The 23,105-nt window shown below is 33.7% G+C and overlaps 1 protein-coding gene across 6 annotated transcripts in view; it reads right to left on the bottom strand.

The window, feature by feature from the left end:
- The window catches only part of USP25 (ubiquitin specific peptidase 25), a 153,326-nt gene that overhangs the window by 21,539 nt on the left and 108,682 nt on the right, over positions 1 to 23,105 (bottom strand). For 4 of the 6 annotated variants that reach the window (XM_024239479.3, XM_054542842.2, XM_054542843.2 and 1 more), the window contains 3 exons: positions 22,791 to 22,991; positions 14,710 to 14,852; positions 7,182 to 7,277 (listed from right to left, as the gene is read on the bottom strand). In XM_024239479.3, the coding sequence (XP_024095247.2) occupies positions 7,182 to 7,277; positions 14,710 to 14,852; positions 22,791 to 22,991 (440 nt within the window). The remainder of the gene's footprint in view (positions 1 to 7,181; positions 7,278 to 14,709; positions 14,853 to 22,790; positions 22,992 to 23,105) is intronic. The other 2 variants (XM_024239480.3, XM_054542847.2) reach the window with 1 other exon arrangement.

The following is a 23,105-nucleotide window of genomic DNA, read 5'->3' as shown; positions in this document are numbered from 1 at the left end:
ACTCTGCTATGTTCACATAAGTGTTCAATAATATATGCACAAAAATGTTCACGATATTGAGAATAACTCAAATATTCAGCAACAACAATGCTGATAAATTTAATAAGAATAGGTAACAACTTAGGTGTTCTTTATGTGACAGACACTGCCTGACGAGTTTCACGTGAATTATCTCATATAATTCTCAAGATAACTCCTCATATAAGTGAATAAACTGGTTCTGATAATTTAATAAATTGCCTGAGGTCACAATTATTAAATGATAATGCTAGGATTTAAACCTAGGACTATGGAGACCTTGCTGGTAACAGCTAGTTGGAGAGAGTTTCCTAAATTAGAGTAGGAGTAAGTTATCAGTGTGCTGACATATTGCTCCCATCAGCCTCTATGGTGGGTGCAAATGTATTAACTTTCTTCAGATTTGTTGTAACATGAATACCCTATTCTAGGAGAATATTTAAATAAATTTTGATAAACTCTAGGAAACAAAGGAAAAACACCGAGATAAATCTACAAATCCTGATATGAATAATTACATATACATGAAAAATAAGAAAAAGAAGCAAATAGAAAGAGTATACTTCTACTTTTATTTAAATTATAAATACAGGACGAATGCCTGAATGTAAGCCAGTCTCAACTATCTCTCTAGGATATACAAGAAACAATGAATAGATGCTCACTGTGGAGTGAGAATTAGGAAGTGAGAGAAAAACACTTACATTCTACATTTTGGATTATGTATTACTAGTTTACACATCACTTTTTCTAAGAAGCCCTCTAGGTACTAGCTCTGTTTTCTCATTTTATGTTCTTTTTCCACATTAAACTGGTTCTTTATCATACTAATAACTCTAATTAATGTTTCTTTCCCTAGCAGAAAATGAGGTTCATTAAGGTAGGAACTCAGTCCATCATTATCCCAGCTACATCCCTGGATTTAGGACAATGCCCTGCATATAAACAGGCAATACCTTTTTAGTATGTCCATCAACAGAAGGATAGAAAAAAATTATAGTCATACAATAGAATACCATGAGAGGGAAGAAATGACAACTGCATAACATGGATGAAGCTCCAAACACACTGCTGAGTAAAAGCAGTCAGACAAAAAAGGACCTAGAGTAAAAGATGCCAAGCGTATAAAGGCCAACAAAAAAACTAACGTATGTTGTTAGAAGTCCAGATAATGGCTACTTTTGGGTATGGACAGACTGTAGTGATGGGAAGGCGGAAAAAAGGTACTTCTGGAGTATTCCTGATGTTCTACCTCTTGGCCTAGCTGGTGGTCACATGGGTAAACACACACTGTGATAACCCAGAGTTGGAAGTACAAGTCTGAGAGCCTAAAGGCAGGATGTGTAACTGACTTGAAAGATGTGGCACTTAAAACTCAGGCTACAAATGTACACAACCAAGAGGAAAAGAGTCTTCTTTGGCTAAGCATGGAAATGTTGGACCGCTGACTTGAATTTAACAAGATGCATGGAGAAGTATATTTTTTGCATTAATGATTTAGGCCTGCGTATACCTTTAGGGAACAAGATTTCATTAATACCATGTCGATAAATATTTCTTCCCCTTCACATTCCTTAAAAGGCCATGTAAATAAGGAAAGTATCACTCAAAAAAAAAAAATTCACTGAGTTGTACTTTTCAGCATGTTTTATATTCTAATAAACATTTTTGTATCTATTGAATAAACAAAGTGATTAAGAGACATTTCAGAAGCAAAAAAGGGTGATAAAGTTACATCAAGTAGGGACACCATTATTATGAAGCAATGAAACAACTACTAAGAAAAAATTTTTATAATACAAAAGTATTACTTCAATAAAACCCTAAGGGTACTTTGATACCGACAAAATATTTACAAAAAAAGAAATTTTAATGTCTTTTAAAATAAATGAAAAAACTTACACTAATCCCATAATTATAATTATAATATGACCCTCCCACCTCTACACATACATACAAGCAACGAGTACTTTGAAAATATTTTGTTTTTATCTTCTGGCTTTTATTTTTGCTTATCATAGTAACTTTGTATTGCTTTCCTCTGAATTTCATTTTTACACAACAGAATCTTCTCTCTGTAAGCCACTGTTATTTGGGTATTTTCTATAGTAGAAACTAGTCTTAACCATTAAAGTCAGTTTGAAGAAGGACTCAAGTTAGTGTAGTGTAGCCCAGTCTCATCCTCTTGCATTTTTTTTCCAGATCAACTTTGCGTATTAACTTTTTCATACTGCATTCTTACAGGGTAGACGTTCATGTGGGATGATGGCCTGTGGTTGAAAGAGTTCCTATGACTGGGTTGGTAACTTCCTAATTCAGAGGTTAAACTTTAGCAAGTCCACTTACTCAGACCTAAGTTTCTTATAACAAGGCTGATAGTGGCATCACTATTCTTATCTCTAGCAAACATTTAGAGTATTAAAAAGTTGGTCTAATCATAATACATAAGGAAATTCATATTCAGAAGTACCTAAACAGCCACAGAGTTAAAAAGCTTTCTTTCATAGCCAAAAAGCTAATGTAAAATAGACCCGACCAAGATTTTTTCAGGACATGGCAGGACAGAAGAGGTATTAAAAAAAAACAAAAACACGGCCAGGTGTGGTGGCTCACACCTGTAATCCCAGTATTTTGGGAGGCCAAGGAGGGCAGATCACAAGGTCAGGAGTTTGAGGCCAGCCTGGCCAATATGGTGAAACCTTGTCTCTACTAAAAATACAAAAATTAGCTGGGCGTGGTGGCAGGCCCCTGTAGTCTCAGCTACTCAGGAGACTGAGGCAGGAGAATTGCCTGAACCTGGGAGGCGGAGGTTGCAGTGAGCCAAGATCGCGCCACTGCACTCCAGCCTGGGCGACAGAGTGAGACTTTGCCTCAAACAAAACAAAACAAAACAAACAACTTTTCCCTCAATTTATAATACACTAAGCACAAAAAAGAACAAAAATTTAAAAATACTATATCTAATTGAGGGGAAACAGAAAGAAGCAGCAACCATATGTTAGATTCTATGGTGTGTACATATTTTATGAATTAATACTGAATGTTGATGATGATTAGAATCAATCAAAAAAAGGTAGCATATTTAAACATGCCAATAACCACGGAATGAACCAAAAAAAAAGTGTTCAAAGATCTACCCCGCAAGAAGGCGCTAGGCTCGTATGATCTTACGAGTGAGTTCTAACTAACAGAACAGATCATTCCAACGCTAACACGGTGAAGTATTATAAAAACAGGAAAGCTCTCAAACTCATTTACCAAAGCTAACATAACCCTAATTGCAAACTTGATGAAGACAGCACAAAAAAGAAAAACACCAAATTCATTTAACACAGAATGCAGAAAGCCCAAATAAAATGCTAATGAGTTAAACAGTAAGCATTTGAGTTTACAAAATAAAAATTTACTAAGAAAAGTATTTTAAGTAAATAGTGGGAAAATTTATATAACTTTGGGTAAGAGTAGATCTTTTAATATGGCAAAAAAATCCATAAAGTAGGAAAATGAACATACTATTTTAAAACCTGTTTAAGAAAAAAGGTACTCTAATTCAAATAGAAACGGTAGACTGGGAGAAAATATAGGACACATGTCCATAAAGAGGGTAAGATACAAGAAATGAGAATACATCTATAGCATGGAATACTGTGTGTGTGTACACGTGTGCACGTGTGTGTACATGTGTGTGCATGTGTACACATGTGTGCATGTACGTGTGTGTACATGAGTGTGTATGTGTGTGTACACACACGTGTACACATGTGTATGTGTGTACGCAGACAGCTAGTAAAGATAATGTGACATTGTCTAAACTTTAAGCCCACAATAGATTTCTGAGTGATATAAGTTACAAAATATTATGAACAGTAAAATCTACATTAAAAAAATTTTAAGTCTCTGTATATGTGCATTGTTATAAACAAAAAGAAAAAAACAAGATACACAGTGCTAAGAATGGTTACAATAGGGCCATGGCAGTGGCAGAGACTGTCATTGTTAGTTTTATTTTAGACACCTCTATATTACTGAATACAACTGCATTTTGTATATATTACTTTCATTTTTTATACGAAAAAATTTTTAAGGCGACATATTATCAGCTAGAGTTGTCCAAATGCTTCTACCTTTACCAAAAACATGCATTAATTAGAAACAACTTGATGTATGTTTACATAGAGGGGTTACACTCATATATTACTCAATCACAGATGGGTGAAAATGTACACAAACTTCAGAAATTTTATAAACATATACACACACTAAAGACATAAAAAGGTAGAAAGAGGGTTTTATGATAGTAATTATTAGGTTAAGCCAAATGAAACTGTTAATTTTGTTACTCCAAAATGGTACTGACAATTTCTAACAAATGAGTTAAAAAATTATATTAGCAAATAAAGGTCCTTGACACAGATATGGCACATTCATTTTTCTCATTTTTCATCTCCGACTATATGTGGACCAGAACTGGACACATAAGATAAGCTTTGTGATAATACTAACAACAATAACAGCTAAATTCTGAGCATTTACTATCAACCAGATACTACTTTAAAAGCATAACATTGATAGAATTTATTTAAAGCTCACAATGACTCAATAAAATAAATAGTTATTTAACACCTCGGGAAACTGAGATACAAAGATTGAATAATTTGCCCAAAATCAAAGCTACAAAGCAGTCGGCCCAGGCAGTCTGGCTGCTAATATCAACATATAAACTACTTCCTTCCTAATGTACATTCCCGCTATTCTTGTGTTTTTCCAGCAGAAAAAAAAAGCAAGAAAGGGAGTATGATGACAGTAAGGAGAATGGTTAGTGAAACAGAAATTCTGTAGTAATTATTTTTAACATCTGACAAAGAGCACAATTTCCTTACGCTATGAGTAAAACGTCAAACTCGACTCAAAAATCTCCAAAGCAACTTGAAAACTTTTACCTCAGATTCACTGAAGTTTATTAACCACAGTATTTATTTAGATTATGCGCTGAGAGTTGCAATATAACATAACTTATTTAAGAAAATGCTCTGTCCCTCTTCCACAAACTTGATTCTTGCCCATGCTTTCTTGCTGTACTATCAAAATCACAGAGCAAACCAATAAAGAAAAATATATGAAATACAGAAAATACACAAAGGAAAGGATGCAAAGGGAATCACCAGAATGATGGTGAAAGGAGATATCAAGTTACTAGTTATGGATCAGGAGAAAAGAAAAACCAATACAGATTGGGGCAGGTCATAAAGCTCCAGAACAGATGTCCCAAGAAGATAAAACTGGTAAAGGCAGAATGAGAGGAGATTTAAACAAGCAGTGGACAGCTTTGAACTAAATCAGTAATACACATAAACTAAGCAAACCAAAAAACAAAACAACTAAGTTTAAGGAAAACAAAAGTTAAGGGAAAAACAGAAAGTAGTAATATTTATAATATAACTCAATCACATATAGCATACATAGTAATATTACAAATGCAGAATTCTGATATAATCAAAATTACAAGATTTTACGTGTGTGTGTGTGTGTGTGTGTATGGGGGATGGGAGCTGTGTCTCTCAGTGTATGTATGCGAAGCAGGAAAAGAAAGAGAGCTCATCATTCATATTCCATAGAAGCAAATTCAACAGGTAATGTGTAAACTGTGAATAAAAAACCCAAATATTCTATTTAAAGATATGAATTAATGCCAAACAGATTAAATAACTGAAAGTCATTATCCACTGGGGGCTTACTAACTGTTGTAATATATACAATTAGGTGATTCTTTATATGCAGATATTAACTTAATAAAAATGAGATTTGCAATTCAACATAAAAAGACCCAACCTGGCCAGAAATGACAACGGCACTGTAAATCATAAATAACTTTTCCACAAGAAATAAATACTTTAGAGGACATATATTCAGTGCTTTTTTAAGAAAAGAAAATGTAGACTATCTGGGCATAAGAAGGAATTTCTAATTGTAAAAATTAGGAAGCCAGTTAGAAAACTAGAAACTATAAAAAATGTATTAAAATAGGAAACTATAAAAAATACGTTTTTCTTCTTTTTTTAGAAGTAGATTTAAAGCCTTTCTTATGGGATCATAATAGGGTGATCAACTTGTCCTGGAACCAGTTTGCTTAGAACTTTCCCAGTTTAGTACTTTAAATCCTGTAGTCCAGGAAATCCCTCAGTCCCGGGCATCATCAGGAGAGTTAGTCACCCTAATCTTAGCAAACTCAAAAATGCTTATTGATAGGTCTACTACTATGTACAAGCCTTTTGTTTTGTACTGTATACTGAAAGAAACAGTGAAAAAAGAACCAGTTTTTGAAAGACCAAGTCGGATAATGGCAAAATAGAGAAAATGAAAAATGTTGGATTTTTAATGTCAAAAAGAAAGAAATACATAGTTCACTGTAGCAAACCAGACCTCAAAAAAGCTGCTTTTTAAAACCACTAAGAAGAGTTTGAAAAGAGCGAAAAAAAAACACTTGAAGATTTTCGATTAATGTAAATAAAATGACAAAACATACATGGTATTTTCATCTTTCAAATCTGTAAAAGGAAAAAATTGTAATCAAAACATTGTAAAGCTCTGATATTAGAGGGAAAAAGACATGGGTAAATCATCGAATAGTGTTCAGCTTGATGTTCTCACATGTCTTGAACTGACTAGGTTATCAAAAATTAATTATGGGGAAACATAACAAAAATAATATAATAAATAAATCACTTTATAAACAAAAAAGCAATTTAGTACCTAATGATAATAAAATTAAAGAATATTATGATATTGACCAATAATATGAACAATGAAGATAAAATAAACTATTATCAGAGGCAATTTACTCAGTTCTTATTATTGTTCATCAATGTCCTCATTCCCTTCAAACAAAAATACAATTCAAATTTCTGCTGACAAATCAAAAGCACACTATTAGAGTGACTCAAACTCAAATAAAAAGATTTTTTTCTTGAATTACCTGGATTAAGAGAAAAACAATCAGTATTAGGTTAATACATAAAATAAAACCCTAGGATATCTGGTGGCCATAACTAAGATACGAAAAGAGAAATTATACAGAAACCCAAACTGAATTCAAAGAAATAAAATATTTTAAGAAGTTTAATTTTGACGAAGAAAAGACACGAAAATGAAAATGTTCATTGTACCTTAAAGAACCCTGCTTCAGGGCCACACCTGTCATATACACTCCTGGATTTACCTATCGCCATGATAATACCTTGCATGTTCGGTGTCATCATGATCTGCCACAGAAGATAGTTAACATTAAAAAAAGGTTTTTAATCTAAAATAACTTATTTACATGCAAGCTGAAACTCCTTTGTTTTCCATATTTATAAATCAAATGTTGCATTTTTAATACCAAATTTAATCCAATATGCATGTAAGCACCTTTTAAGATCATCCATACAGGGCACAGCTGGCTTATACGGAGCCTTTGTGCAAACTGCAAAAAGGCATCCTCTCTGAATTGGAGAATTTGAAAAAGGCACCCTCCTTCTAGACAAATTAGAAAAATGTGCTATCCTCTAAGTGAACTATTTAGAAAAAGCAACATCCCTTTTTACCAATTAAAAAAGGTACCTCTTCCTCAAGCCTCAGAGAGCTCAGCATGAACTCAATTTGCTTCCCATTTCTGCCCCTTGTCTAGTCATTCTTGCAGGACTGTACAACCTGCACATCCCTGAACAGCAGCCTTGTATCCATAACAACTCATTTTTTAAAGTTCCAATGCACATGCACTGTTAAACTGTCACTGCAATAAATTTTAAAAAACGACAAAACACACAACTCTGTCAATAGCATAAGCACTTGCACAAAAGATAGTGTTAAATGATTAATCACAATTCAACTTTTTTAAATGAGGGCACATCCTAAAGTACTTAACTGCTTAATCAATAAATTGATAGGTTTATTAAAAACATGCCAGATTCCATAATTTTCAAGAGCCAGCATGTTTATAAAATAGTTAACTAGAACAATGTAGAGCCATTAAGTACTAAATACTTAAGCATTTTTTTGTTTTCATAACAGCTTATTATTTTTATTTGTTTACATTTTAAAATATCTGCAAAGTGAAATTACTCAAGGCCCTATGAAGCTATCTTATAGTAATCAAGAGATTGCATCCGTCACCTCTGATTCACTGAACCTATTACTCATTGTATTTACTTTGGATTATACGCTGAGAATTGCAATATATCTAACATCTGCTTGAGAACACTCTCTGACCAGTTTATCTCACAAATCTGTTTATTCTCTTTATGGCGTGTGATTTCTTACACTGGTACAGTGATATGTCTTTATGACATTTCTGACTTTGGTGATTAACGCTAGCATGATAGTAACATTGGAGTAAGTCAGAAAAAAAGTTACGTGAAAAAAACTAACATAAATGCAATTCTCATCCAAACCCATAAAAACTAGAATCCAACAAGCGTTTTTCCAAATCACCCCCTCCCCCACTTCCCAATAGTTATGGCCTTCTCTGTGTTCCTGTTCAAAAACATCTTTACTGGCCGTTTCTCAAAAAGAGTAATATTAAGCGTCTCAAGAGAAAAGTGGAAAAGGGGAGAAAATAATCTGATAGAATAAGACAATAGATCATTTTCATCTGGATTCCAAAGAACTAAATCATGAAAAACAAAAATGCCTCCATACTGTTGGAAAACTAAGTAAATGAGAATTAACAGTGAAGAGATAAGAATAAAGATAGAGGTCCTATTAACAGTAGGCACTCAGTAATGTTGATGACTTACTCCACTCACAGTCACATGGAGAGGCTGTAGAAGCAAAAATATCAATTATCCACCCTGCAATCACGCTGTGGGATTTTCTGGCAGGAGATAGCGGGAGAAGTATTATAAGTAATTCCAGTAAAACAGGAATGGAATATAAAAAATTATTTTTAAATGCAAAAAATTTTTGTACTAATTAAACAACTCTTATTGTAATCTGTCAACCTGAAAGTAAACTGGTACTATTTCTGCATAAAAGAATTAACTCCAGAAACAGAAAATTCTTTTGACAAATTCCATAAGTTTTCTACTTAAATTTTCATTTGAAATTCAAAGTTCTGTTAATAATTGGTAAAGTAATTTTGGACTATGAGGGGGCAAAGCTGTATGTTATGTGGCAATAGACATTAAGTATGAGGGTGCAGGCATGCCCAAAGTATTTGTATTAAATAGCAAAAGTTAAGTAGCAATGGTGCAGAGGGCTGTAAAAGGTACCTCGTCATCATACCCCCCCTCCTTTGATTCAATCATAAATTTCCCTACATGAGGGATCGCCACCTCTACAACTCGCTGATTAGAAAGTGGTTGGCTTGTAGTATTTTCAGGTTTCTGCAGAAGGAAATCATTAATATAAACATTAGAAAAGAGAACAGTGGAGAACAATGGCATCCTTGCACAACTGTATAACCTGCACATCCCTAAGCAGCAGCCCTGTATCCATACCACTTATTTTTAAAAGTTCCAATGCACATGCACTATTAAACTGTTTAAGCACATACTCTTATATCTTTTAAAAATACCTGCATTGACTTGGTATCAAATGAAACCACTTAAAACTGAACATCAGAAGCAGATGCATTCATCAAGTAGTAATACAAAATCTGCAGTTTTCCCTTTACGTCCTCGAACTGGGTATTACCAATATCATTACATTTTTCCCTGAAAGTATTTAGAACTTTAAGTACTTAAGATAAAATATAGTGGAGCTGTATTTTCTATTATTGTTTGTATAGCTGACAATTTTTTAAAAAGTCCAATAGCTCCCAAAAACCTTTCTTGATATCTCAACCAAAATAAGATATGACCTCCTCTAAACTCATCAGAATTTGTGGGGTTTTTTTCCTTATAATTTTATCCTTCTATTCTTTTTGGTAATCAATTGTGTATCCAGTTAATATCCATATTCTATTTTGTTTAACTTATTATATGCAGCCTATGAGGCTCCAGTATATTTATATCTTAAGTGTTCAACAAACACCTGCTGAAAATAAGAAAAAGCTGTTGGAAGCTGATACCCATTTTTAACAACTCAATCAGATTTATTCCTTTTTTTTCTTTTTATTGTTAACAAAGTCTATGTATTTCAGTAATCTACACTAATACAGAAGTCAGTGTAAAATTCAGAAAATTTCATTCAAAACTTTATGACACTAACATGATTCATTCAAAATACCATACAGATTTTTACATACTTATTTATCTTATTCAACATATTTATAACTAGCATATCCACTATTTACCTATTAAAAAAGCCAAAAGTACTGAAGGTGCTTGAAAGCAACTTAAGTAACTGAATTGCATAAGTTTTCATAAACAAAGATAAACTTTTGTTTTGATATTACAAAAAACATTTTTATAACAGCAATTAAAGAGGTTTTATTTCCATTAGAAATATGGGTAAATTTTAGCAATGTGAACATTTCCTGGCTTCCTGGAAGCATATATAGAAAAAGAGTTTAACTGTACAATAAAACAAAACCAATAGCTGCAACTGGTACTGCCCCTTTTAAAATAAACGCTATTTCTGGCATGGCGTGGTAGCTTAGACCTATAATCCCAGCAGTTTGGGAGGTCAAGATGGGCGTATCAGTTGAGGTCAGTAGCTGGAGACCAGCCTAGCCAACATGGCGAAATCCGTTGCTACTAAATATACAAAGATTAGCCAGGCATGGTGGCACATGCCTGTAATCCCAGCTACTTGGGAAGCTGAGGCATGAGAATTGCTTGAACGTGGGAGGTGGAGGTTGCAGAGAGCTGAGACTGCATCACTGCACTCCAGCCTGGGTTACAGAGTAAGACTGTGTCTCAAAAAAAAAAAAAATATATATATATAATATATATACATATATATGTATATATGTGTATATATACATATATATGTATATATGTGTATATATACATATATATGTATATATGTGTATATATACATATATACACATATATACATATATGTACACATATATACACATATATGTATATATACACATATATACATATATATGTATATGTACACATATATACATATATATGTACACATATATACACACATATATACATATATATACACATATATATACACACATATATACATATATATGTACACATATATATACACACATATATACATATATATGTACACATATATATATATACACACACATATATCAAAATCCACAACTTACCCTTAATTTATCAAAATCCACAACTTTTCAACGGGAAATGATCAGCCTGAACAGGTATCATGATCATGAGAAATAATATGCAGCTAAGCCAACACCTGATATGTAACAGCTGTTCTATAAAATGACAGCTATGAGTCATTATACTACTTTGTTGAGCTACTTTAAATGGTTTACATTTGAATAATTTTAACCTAATACTACTATCACACACATTCTACAAAGCTGTGCTTGGTCCATGACATTTAATTAAGGATTTTTAATCTTTCTAGCATATAAGAGAAGAACTGTGGTAGGTCTCTGTACACAAGAGTGAAATATAAACAGGTAAATTCAGAAATCTGTTTGGAGTTTGTGGTGATGATTTCTCACTAGCAAACCAATCCAAAACAATTCTATCTTAGGAAAAGAAAATATAAATTTAAAGCAAATGGTTATTACTTAGAATATCAATCCTTACAAAACAGATTCCCTCTGGGGGAAAAAAATTGCACTTACGGAACATAAATGTTTTATAAACCTTTTCAGTTACTATTGAAGAGTTTCAACAGCATAATGCTGATTAAATACATGGGTAAAAGCTGAAAAGGGGAAGAAACTTTGCTACATATAATAATTCTGTAGTATCATTCACCAAATTTAGATATTCCAACGTACCATAAAAATTTTCCATGTAAAGAATTTAAGGGCTCACTAGAGTAAAATATATGTTTATTTATCTTTTTCTATTGTTTTCAGGTCTTATATGAACACATTAACAAAGGCCAAACTTGAAAAGAGTTAAAAATAAGTTTCTCAGTTAATATGCTGCAAAAATAATTAAAATACAAAGATTTTTATGACTTACCTGAAATCCATTAATTATGACTTTTTAAAAAGTGGTCTCATAAGAAGGGTGACAAAAAAGCTATCTAAGTCCACGGCCACATTAATGTGCCTTTACCTTTTAACCTAGTAATTCAACCATGGGAAATCTATTCTAAGGAAATAACCTGAAATATGAAAAAAGTTTTCATTTCTAGCAGCCTATTTATAATGTAGAAGTAGAAACAAATATACAATGGGGTAGGAGATACATAAACAAGAAGTTAATTATTTAATGGAATAATACTCAGCCACTAAATGTTTTCACTGAGTTTATAACATGGGGAAATGGTTATAAAAGGTAAGTGATTAAAAGAAGGCAAGACAAAATTTTGTATGCAACTCAACTATAAAAATAAATCCCAAATCTACATATTAAAATAAGAGTGAAAAAAATAACAACATATTTACAATAATTAACTTTGAGTAGTGAGCGGGACTATGCATGACTTTTTCTCAGGGTCTACTCTTCTATATTGAAAATATCCTAAGTATTCCATTTAAAATTAAAGACATTTTTCTAAAAAGCAGGATGCCTTAACACTTGAAGACTTTCTCTAATTTCCATGATTCTACGCTTTCCAGGAAATTTTTCTTATACTGAAGTTGATTTTAATATATTGCATATTTGAAAAGCGGTTAGGACTGATGTAACAGAAGGAAACCAACAGTTACTCAGTGCCTATTACATGCCATGCCAGGCACTTACAAATAATGCTCTTGACTAATCCTACAAGTACCTTCACTTTATGGAAAAGAAGACTGAGGTCTATCTGGAGAAATTAAGCAATTTATTCAAGGTTGCATTCATAATAAATAAAACTAATATTCCAAAATCCAGAATGTTTAATCCCAAAGTCTGAAGATACTTTTCACCTGTGCAATTTAGCTTCTAGTGTACGCTAAGTTTAAATGAAAAAAACTGCTATGAAGTAGTTACTATGATGCTAAGCAACTGACTGTAAGATCAAGCCACGGTTAACGAATTCTTAGACTTGCTTCCGGATTTACATGTGCAATGGGGCTAACTGTTGATGCCACTCCGGAAAACAATTAAATGAACAGACAAATAGTGTATCTGTCTATCATATAGTCTCCCTGCCATCCTCCTTTCTGAAGTAAAGATGAGGTAGTAGGTTGCTACCTTATAAGACGATATCCATATTATGAAGCTGAGCAATCAAAATGTAGCTGACTTCTGCAAATTTAAATTCCATATGATTTTCCAAACTTAAAATCAGGATTCTACATTAAGCTAAGTAATGCTTTTGGTTTTCTAATACCAGCTTAAAAAGTGACACTCATTAATCATAATTCAGGCCTTTAACAAGTAAAAGTTCTAATTAGCAGAGGCCTTGCAAATGCAGTTTTTGTCAGACAAAACTATTTCCCCTTGTACCTACTCCTCTGTTCTTTCTCCTTCCCTAGGTTTTCCTCTTACCATCACCCAAGAAGCAGACATCCCAGATCCACTAAACAAAGCATTTTCCAGGAAAAGCTTTAGAGTTAGTGATGTTCATATCAAATTCATTTAAAGCTTCTAAGGCATTCGCAAAATTTGGAATCATCAAATATCTCTTTAAATTAACACATTTTAATAAGATGATATATTAATACATTTTCAAAATTGTTCAAACAAAAAATAATTTGTATTGTTATTTAGTTCATCAAAACAAAATTAACAGAGTACCATATCTCTTGAACGTTTTGGCTAAAGGAAGTCTTATTATATATTTAAGGCCTCATTGCAATTAGCAGGTTATTGCTGGCACTGAATTCACTTACTAAGCAGAAAATTACGTGTTGTAAAATTATGATATGTCGTACTCTTTTTAGTTGTCAAGGGGAATCTTCAAATATTAAAAGGAGCTACCATAAAATCTGCATTAGAGCTGTTTATGCTCACTAATAAAAGATAAATGATTACAGGAACTAAAAGGTTTAGTAGTAACAAATTCTTGAAATAGCTTCTCTCAGAATGTCATATTCACTGATAACACAGTATAACACCAACATGCTCAATTTACTGTTATAAAAAGATGTATTTGCAAACTACCATAGAGTAGCCTAATGACGTTTTTGCATAGGACGTTCTTAAAATATTCATAAACAGTTTTGCAACGTCATACTTATCCTTCTAATAATACTCTAATCTACAGTATCTAGTAGTTTTAAATAATACTGTAATCTACAGTATCTAGTAGTTTTATTGTTAAACACATTTCATGAAATTATGACAATTACATCTTAAATTCTCAACTATTCCAGTGTAATCAGATTACAGATGGAGGAATGGGTGAGAGACAGGAGAAATACTGCTAAATTTTACACTTCTCTAAGTTCCAAATCAAATGGTCAATTTAATCTATGATTATGATTCATTAGAATTCTCTAGCAGAAAGACAGAAACTTAACAGAAAAGTGTCTTTAAAATCACAGCTGAGGAAATCACAACCTGGGCATGAGATGACTTGCCCATGGTCACTGATCATGCCCATGGCAGAGCCATTACTGAGCCCCGTCTCTCCTGACATCCCGACAGGTCCCTCTCCACTATACTGGAGGAAATGTCGTGACCATGGCTATGTTCAGAGAGCCAAAAGAAAAGTTCTTACCGACTGCAAAACTGTTTCAGGACTTTTATCTTCATGCTCATGTGATGCCTTGGTAATTATTCGAATAGTTTCTTCTTTCAAGTGCTTTGAGAAATCACTTCTTGATGGCTGCTCTAGATATTCTGGGTCTCCTGCTGCTTGTGCTTCATGAGAAAAGAATCAATTGTATATCTAATATAAACCACAGAGTCTATACTAAGATAAATCTTTTATTCATTTCTATATCTGAAGTTATGTAAGAACCAATTTTAGTCTTCCATTCAAAGTAAAATATATCTTTCCACGTATAGCACTTCTTCCCAGAATTTATTAAAAAACAAAAACCCAGAACTAAGAGTACTCCAATAATTATGAAAGAAAGCTCTCATTATAGTTTATGGTAAGGAATTCACAGTAAATTTTTCTGCCATGAGAAATAACAAAAGCTCATTTTGGAAAATTGCCAGCATTTTACCAAAAGAATTTAGTTTGAACAGCAATCTTGGGCTGACTTTGCATAGAGTGCACAGGAGCTATTTTTCTCTGGCCACAGGATCCTCCTTCACACTTCCTGGAAAAATCTTAACCCTGAATGAACCTAACCTTCCATCTTTTCTATACTTGCCCCTGGTAGCTGAGTGTTGTCAGAAGAAAGGCAAACTGGTACCAATAAAAATTCACGGTATCTCCTACCCATCTTTTGAGTTCCAGACTCATATATCCAACAATGTACAATGAACATCCACTGGGTGTTCCTTAGACGAGACAAGCCCAAAATCCTTACATGACCTAAAGGGTTTATCTCAGTGAGTCTCTGACAAAGCAGCCAGTCTCTGTCTCCATGAAGCTTACAGTCATCTGTGGAGAACACCACTAACCAAATAATCATATATATAAATTTTGACAATATTATAACACTTTCTACGGGAACAATGGCAGTGAAGTGACGTGAGCAATTTGGATTGTGACCTAAAGTGACCTGTTAAGCTGAATAATGAATGAGCTGTTTTTCCAGGTGGAAGAATGAAGAGTCCATGCAGTAAGCATGGACTACATTCGAAAAAAAGAATATGACTGGACTACAGTATGAGAGTGGAGAAATGGCAAGAGATGATGCAGGTATATAATATAATACGTAATATAATGGCAACATAGCAAGTTTTTAAAAAATTATTCTGGAGATGTTGTGAAGAACGAATTAGAGAGGAAAGTAAAACTAGAGATTGGTGAAGGTTATAGAAGGCAGTAGAGCAACATGAAAAAGAAATAAATGTGCTTTCTGATTAACAGAGCAACAGAGGGACATAAAATTGGCTAGAATCAAGACATATTTTGAACAAAGGTGTAGAGACTGCACATGAACATACCAAGTTTTTGACATGAGTTAACTAAGATCATGGAGGTAAAACTATGTGATAAGGAAAACCAGAGGTGAGGATGCTTACAATGTGTACAAAAAGGAAGGAGAGAAGTTAAAAGAAGTTTAATGTCCTCATTAAATCATTTCCTGACTTTGGACTGCAATAGCCTTTCAATGCCCATGAGTAACAGATAAAGAAAATCTTTGGCTACCATCAGCTTAGCAATACTTCTGCTTCTGGAAGACTTCATGATAGGTGGCTCATGCCAGCTGCTTTAGGGCTGGGAGAGAAACTCCTCGTTAATAAAACTTTTCCTTGTGTTTGGCACTCTTCCTCTCTTCACCATAGTAGATAATGTCAACAGTTAATAATTGGATGTGAACTTAAAGCAATAAATCCATCTGGTCTGACATTGGTCTAATGACCCACTGAAACCTAGAATCTTTGTAAAATTGGTTCTTAGGACCAAGAGTAATGTTATCTAATCAACACAAGTTAAATCCACCCTAGGTCACCAGGGCCAAGGTTTCCTTCCATAAAGGAGTTTGAGTACAAAAACGTTATGAGTAACACTGAATGCTTCTGGCTAAATGTCATACAGAACAATTTTCTCTAGGGTTTGCCCTATGTATATACCTCCTAGGGAACTTACGTGAGTGGATTTGTTGTCACGGGAGTTGAACCTACAGTATTTGACACCCTGGGAGATTGGAAACAAAAAATTCAAATTGCATTCCCAACATGTTTATTGAACCTGTGCCATTTTCAGTACTATATTAGGTATTAAAAATATAAAAAACAAAAAAGATTACATACTTCACTAATTTTAACGAACTCTGAGTAAAATCTGATAAATATACATTCTATTATAATACAATGTGCTAAATTCAATAAAAGTTACACACAAGGTTTTATAAAAGCACTGTGGATCCAATACACATACTTGAGATAATGCTGCCTGTTAAGAAACACTTTCTAGAAGAGGTGCTAACTTAGGTGAGTCTTGAAGGATTTGTAGAGGATTATCTTGGAGAAAAGAATAGAAAAGATTCCAGGCAGAAGGAATAGCACATTGTAAGGTCTGATCAAAGATTCATAAAATCCCTGCTATATATGAGACTCTACACTGGAAGGCAAGCCAAAATATAAGTACAATAGAGAAGAACATAATACAGTTGGTAGTAAGAAAAGGTTGGAATTTCAAGAGGAAAAAGATAATAGCTGCTACAGAAGTGCTCTCAGAGAAATTCACAAAGACTCTGGGATATGAGGAAGATCTTAAAGAATATGCAACAATTCATGAATACTAATGATAAAAGAACATTTTTAAGATGAAGGATACTTCATGAACATGCCATAATGACAGGAAAATTTCCTACATGCAATAGAAACGATGAGTAATCTGGTGTAGATGAAGCACAGGCTACTCACAGGGAGGTGGTCTTGGAAGAATTACAAGGGAATCAGATTATACAACAAAGTCCGTATAAAAAACTGTCAAAGAAGACAAAAAAAGAGGTTTTGTCTTCAATTTATCAAACCAAAGAATAAAAATATGTTTACTAGAACAAACAAGAAAAATGTGGAAAATTTAAAACTCTTTGCATTACTCAGAGATAAGCACTATTAATATTTCTGATACATTATTTCCAGATTGTACCTACCTACTCATATTTTTAAACAAAAAGAATTACTCTCTATTCAACGTAACATGTACCAGTTATATTGTGTTGTTCTGTATGGAAGGCTCACGCAACTAATACCCTACCATACACTTTAGTAATTTCTATTTCTATGTTAGGAACAACAGCAGAACAAGTTCGGCTTTTACCATATAATACAATTGTTGTTCATCCTCTAACCCTATTAAATACCTCATCACTAGTGGCCCACAGCTATAAATTCCCTAAATGCCATACAGAACAATTTTCTCTAGGGTTTTCCCTGTGTATATACCTCCCAGGGAACTTAGATGAGTGATGTTGTAGTCACAGTAGGTAAACCCACAATGGTTTGAAACCCTGGGAGACTGGAAACAAACAAACAAAAAATTTAAATGCACTCATTTCACCATGAATGACCAGTTCTCTATGGAGGTAAATAATATCCTTATTCCTAAAGTCTCTCTCCAATCACTCATCTGTTCTATGGGTATTTCTCTAGGATTTTCAAATGACTGGCTCCACAGAGTGATTTTCCGGCCATGCTTCTCTAGCTGTTATAGAAGACAACTCAACATTCTGAGGGAACTCTGAGCCTGCTCCTTTTATCCATCTTCATGTTGAAATAGGCTACTGAGGAGGTTTGGGGGTGCTTTACTTATGCATATTTCCTGGTTATGGTCTTCAATATTTTAAGAAGGTCAACTTTACCACCAATTGGCTTTCTATTAAAGAGTAAGGATCTGCTCTTAACTATAAAAATAAGACCAACATCTCTGATATCTTTCAGAAGTCTTTATTTTGTTGACTTACTAGTAAGCCAATACTTATTACATTCACATTGAAGAAGATTTAAAGGGGACTGCCTGAGAGATATACAGTCCATCCATTTCTAGAAATGTATTTAAAAGTCCACGATACCCTGTAAGAGCCTACAAAGAGCCACGCTTAGGTGGTTGCATAGAATCACTGGTGGAATTTTTGAAACTTCAGATTCCTGGGCCCCATTCCAAAGAAAATCTGAGGGGTGTGGGGGAGAGAGGTTTAGAAACCAGAGTCAAACCATAAATTTATCCAGAACAAAGAGCTACATCCTCACCACATGTATTTGGCCTGCCTCCTTATTGTGTCTATTTTGTTTCTACTTTAAAATTGTATGTTCTCCTACACTGAGGATCACCCCTAGGAAATTCATTATTGGAAATCTCCATAGGGAATGAACTTATTAACAGAATACTTTCAAGGAACATCTACCACATGTCGTTTATTATACTAGATGCTGGAGATATAAATAAGAACACCAGCAGGCCTGGCGTGGTGGCTTATGCCTGTAATCCTAGCACTTTGGGAGGCTGAGGTGGGAGGACTGCCTGAGCTCAGGAATTTGAGTTCGAGGCCACACACTGGTCAACATGGTGAAGCCTTGTCTCTACTAAAATACAAAAAAAATCAGCCCAGTGTGGTGGTATATGCCTGTAGTCTCAGCTACTCAGGAGGCTGAGGCACAAGAATTGCTTGAACCCAGGAGGCAGTGAGCTAAGATCATGCCACTGCACTTCAGCCTGGGCAACAAAGTGAAACTGTCTCAAAAAAAAAAAAAGAATATCACCTAGTTCCTGCTTTCAAGGAACCTGAGAACATTGGCGATATTGTTTATTCTACCAGGTCTTACTCTCAGGATCTAACTGTACTCTCCTGGAACATCAGCTTATTTTTAACTTGTAGACAGTGTTTGTAGAGAAGTTCCAGAGCCAACTCTGCCTGCTGCCTCTAGACAAATTTATAAAACCTTACGCAATACACTTCATTCCAATCTTCACTAGTGTTTCCTTATTTTTTAAAGAAATCTGGGTGTGCTATATTGTAAGGACTTCAGATACTTCTTGGATAAGACAAGAGTAACATAAGTAAAATAGTAACTCAGACAACGCTCTTCTCTCCAGAATAATTTCTGTTTTATAAATACAGACTAGAGCTGTGCTGCTTAACCTCAGAATTATCTGAAGATCTCTTTAAGATAGCACTGTATCAGATCCTTTCTCCAGAGATTCTGACTCCAGTATCTCTTAAGTGGTCTTAGGTAGGGTGTGCTGTTCATACTCAGAAAAAAAATCCCCCTACTCATTCTGATACATACATTGATAGCAAAGAATGGTTGGCTAAAAATCTAAACAAAAGTATTCAGGTAAGTTTGCCTTTGCAGTAAGCAGATCTAGGTAAGCAGCATGAAATGAAGCAAAAAATACTTTCCCATCATTTATTATCTCAGTAGGGAAAGAATGGTGCTGGAGAACTGATACGCATGAATTTCTCGATCACATTTTAGCAGAAGAGGAACAAATACTAATTTGATTAATATAATATGAATTAGTACTCTTATTTGGAATATCACTCAGTAGAAATTGAATTTTATGAGGTCTTATGTTTCAGCTTTAATGAGAAGATTTTGCAGGGAGGAAAAAAATCATTCTGTTGGAGTTTATGAACAAGATTTCCTTTTATTATTTCCACTAGTCACTCGTAATACTAGTGAACACCTGAGAGATTAAAATACAGATTTGCTTTGAGATCCTGGAAGTATTACACCAAATTAAATTACTTACTTTGAAAACTATGAGAAGAATCAGAAGAGTATGGCATGGACATTAAAATAAAATTTCCCTATTAATAATAGGGAATAAATGGTTCTAATGAGACACTAGCCTTATTCAATTATGATATGTGAAACTATCCTGCAACAGAGAACAAATTTCTTAATATAATCTCAAAGATAACAGTAATAGAAACCAATCTTTTAAACAACAATCTCACTTTGTAAATTTATGGACTTGGCATGTTCTACTTCTACTAATTCAAACCAAGTGCATATTTCCGTCAAGTCTATAGAGGATACAATGTTTCCTACAGAAGTAGTATTACCACTGCTTTCTAAATAACCCACGCTGAAAGGTAACTATAAAAGTTATCTAGGAATAGGAATTGACCATTTCCATCTCTTTATCTTTTATTCTGGTTCCTACCAGAAATACATCAACATTCTCTTCAAGTTTATTTTGCATGGTAAAAAGAGACATGAAAATATACGTCCAATACCTAGTACTACATTTTTTAAAAATTACAAAACACCATGTAAAGTGTATGGTCAGATGTATTGATCATGAAAATGGATACAGTTATACATACATGGTCTTTTCACAGAGAAAGAAAAAAAGATGATAAATGTAAAATGAGGATGGGGCAAGGCTAGTCCTTATCAGACAGGAATATTAGTTGGAAATATGTATTAGTTTGACTAAGCAGGAATAAAATATGTTAACTCTGTAAATTTGGAGAGACAAGAAACAGACAAGATGAAGAGGAGAATATATAGAACTTAATATTTTGGTATCACAAAATATAGGTGAGCCAAGAATAAAACTGGAGCTTAACCAATGAATGGAGGATTCACCTGTGTCTGGGAGCTTAGGTACCACAACTGCTTATAGTACATTATGCAGCCCCTTCCTCCCACTAATAACAAGAATAGGCACATGTGAATGGAATAAGTAAATGTTAAGGGAACAATAACACAGTAGCTCCATCTTGGGGCAGGTTCTGAGGAGTGATTTGGAAAGAATATGTACAAAATGCAAAGCATGAAATCACAAAGGGACAGAAATGTTTTAAAAATGAAAGGAACTACAATATAGTTACTACACTGTGATTTGAGCTTAGATACCTCTTGACATCTACTAAAAACTACATTGTTGTGGACCCACATATCTTCACCTGCTCTACACAGTAGCCTTGTACATGTGGGGGAAAAGTGCAGTCCTACATAATGGTAGAGTTCACCAGCCACTATAATGGTGCTATTCTCCATAGCACTGAAGTATCCAAATGTTGCTGTAATACCATTATCTTTTTAAAAAATGCTGAATTATCTGCCTCTCAGGATCAAAATCAATGACAATTATTTGATCTACATGAAAATAAGTATTTGGACAGATTTGTGCATGCCTGGGACAGTCACAATACTACATTGTAGCACTGTAAAACAATCTTCTATTGAAGTAATAATTCCTTCTAAAGTTCAAATGATAATGCTGAAGCCCAACCAGGTAATGCTGCAAGGAAACCTCTGTCTGCAAAGATGAAATTAAACAAACAAAAGCTGGAACTACTTCCTTAAAAAACAAAACACACAGATCTTGCAAAAAAAAAAAAAAGTTATTCAATAACATCCACTAGCAGTTATAAAAAGAGACAAATGAGTTTGAGGAAAATATATGGGCTTAATTTACAGCTTCTCATTTCCTCAATTCGTACCGAGAAATAGTATTTTCTATACCGAAAACATGTTGCGCCCTAAAACATATTTGCAACTCAGTGAAGAGTAATCTTTTAAGAAAATCAAAAGACAATATATTTTCAATTTTACTAGAAACTATTTTCTCAATTTCTATACAGTGTTTACTTTGACTTATTGATTTCATCAGCTAATAGTTTATTTAAGAATAATGTTTTTAAATATTTATATGTTTATGCATTTATATCTTTGGTTTACAGGTCTATACACTTTTTACCTGTGATATACTAAATAGTTTTGGTCAATTTTCTCTTAAGAATTCTGAAAAACATCAAATAGTTATTAATGGTAGTATTTTACTATTGCACAAAGTATATATGAATATACCGGTAGTATTATTTTGGCCAAATTTAAAATTACTACTCTTGATAGCTTTATTGAATTGATACTCTTGATAGCTTTAGTGAATTGGTTTGGGTTTCTTGCTGATTTCACAGCTTTCTCTGCTACTTGCCAAGAAAATTCAAGCCCACCCAACACAGGCAGAGTAGGTAGAGGGAAAGTCAACAGAATTATCTCATTTATCTTGAAAAACATATAAATATATACAGTGGTGTCTGGCAAAAAGGTAAGCTAAATTGTTAATTGTGATAATCTGAGTGATGGAATTTGAAATGATTTCTACTGATTTCCTCATACTTTAAGATAGCTAAACCTTTTTAATAATGAGCATATTTTACATTATAAAAATAATATTGATAATCAAACACAACTTAATAAAAATGGACAAACCTGTTGTCACAGAAGTCTCTGACTCTCTCAATTTCTGAGACGCTAAAAGCTTTTCCTGCAAAGCTTTCTGGGCAAGTTGTGCATCCCATTCTTCTAGTTCTTTTTCAAATCGTTGGTTGTCTTCCTCAACAAAATCTCTCAAATCCGGTGGTAATGTTTCTATACCAACAAGGGGCTGCCCAGTTTCTTTATTAAACTCCTCTGCAAATCATATTTCAAAAACTAGTATAAAATTAAGAATTAAAGGGAAAATGCAAAGCTCAAAATAGATTGCATTTCAAACAGAATTTAAACTGTGAATTATTACCACTCAGC

This window comes from Pongo abelii, chromosome 22 (genome assembly GCF_028885655.2).
Source record: "Pongo abelii isolate AG06213 chromosome 22, NHGRI_mPonAbe1-v2.0_pri, whole genome shotgun sequence".
NCBI lineage: Eukaryota > Metazoa > Chordata > Mammalia > Primates > Hominidae > Pongo > Pongo abelii.
The sequence above is the reverse complement of the archived record's forward strand: the minus strand, read 5'-3'. Positions and strand labels throughout refer to the sequence as shown.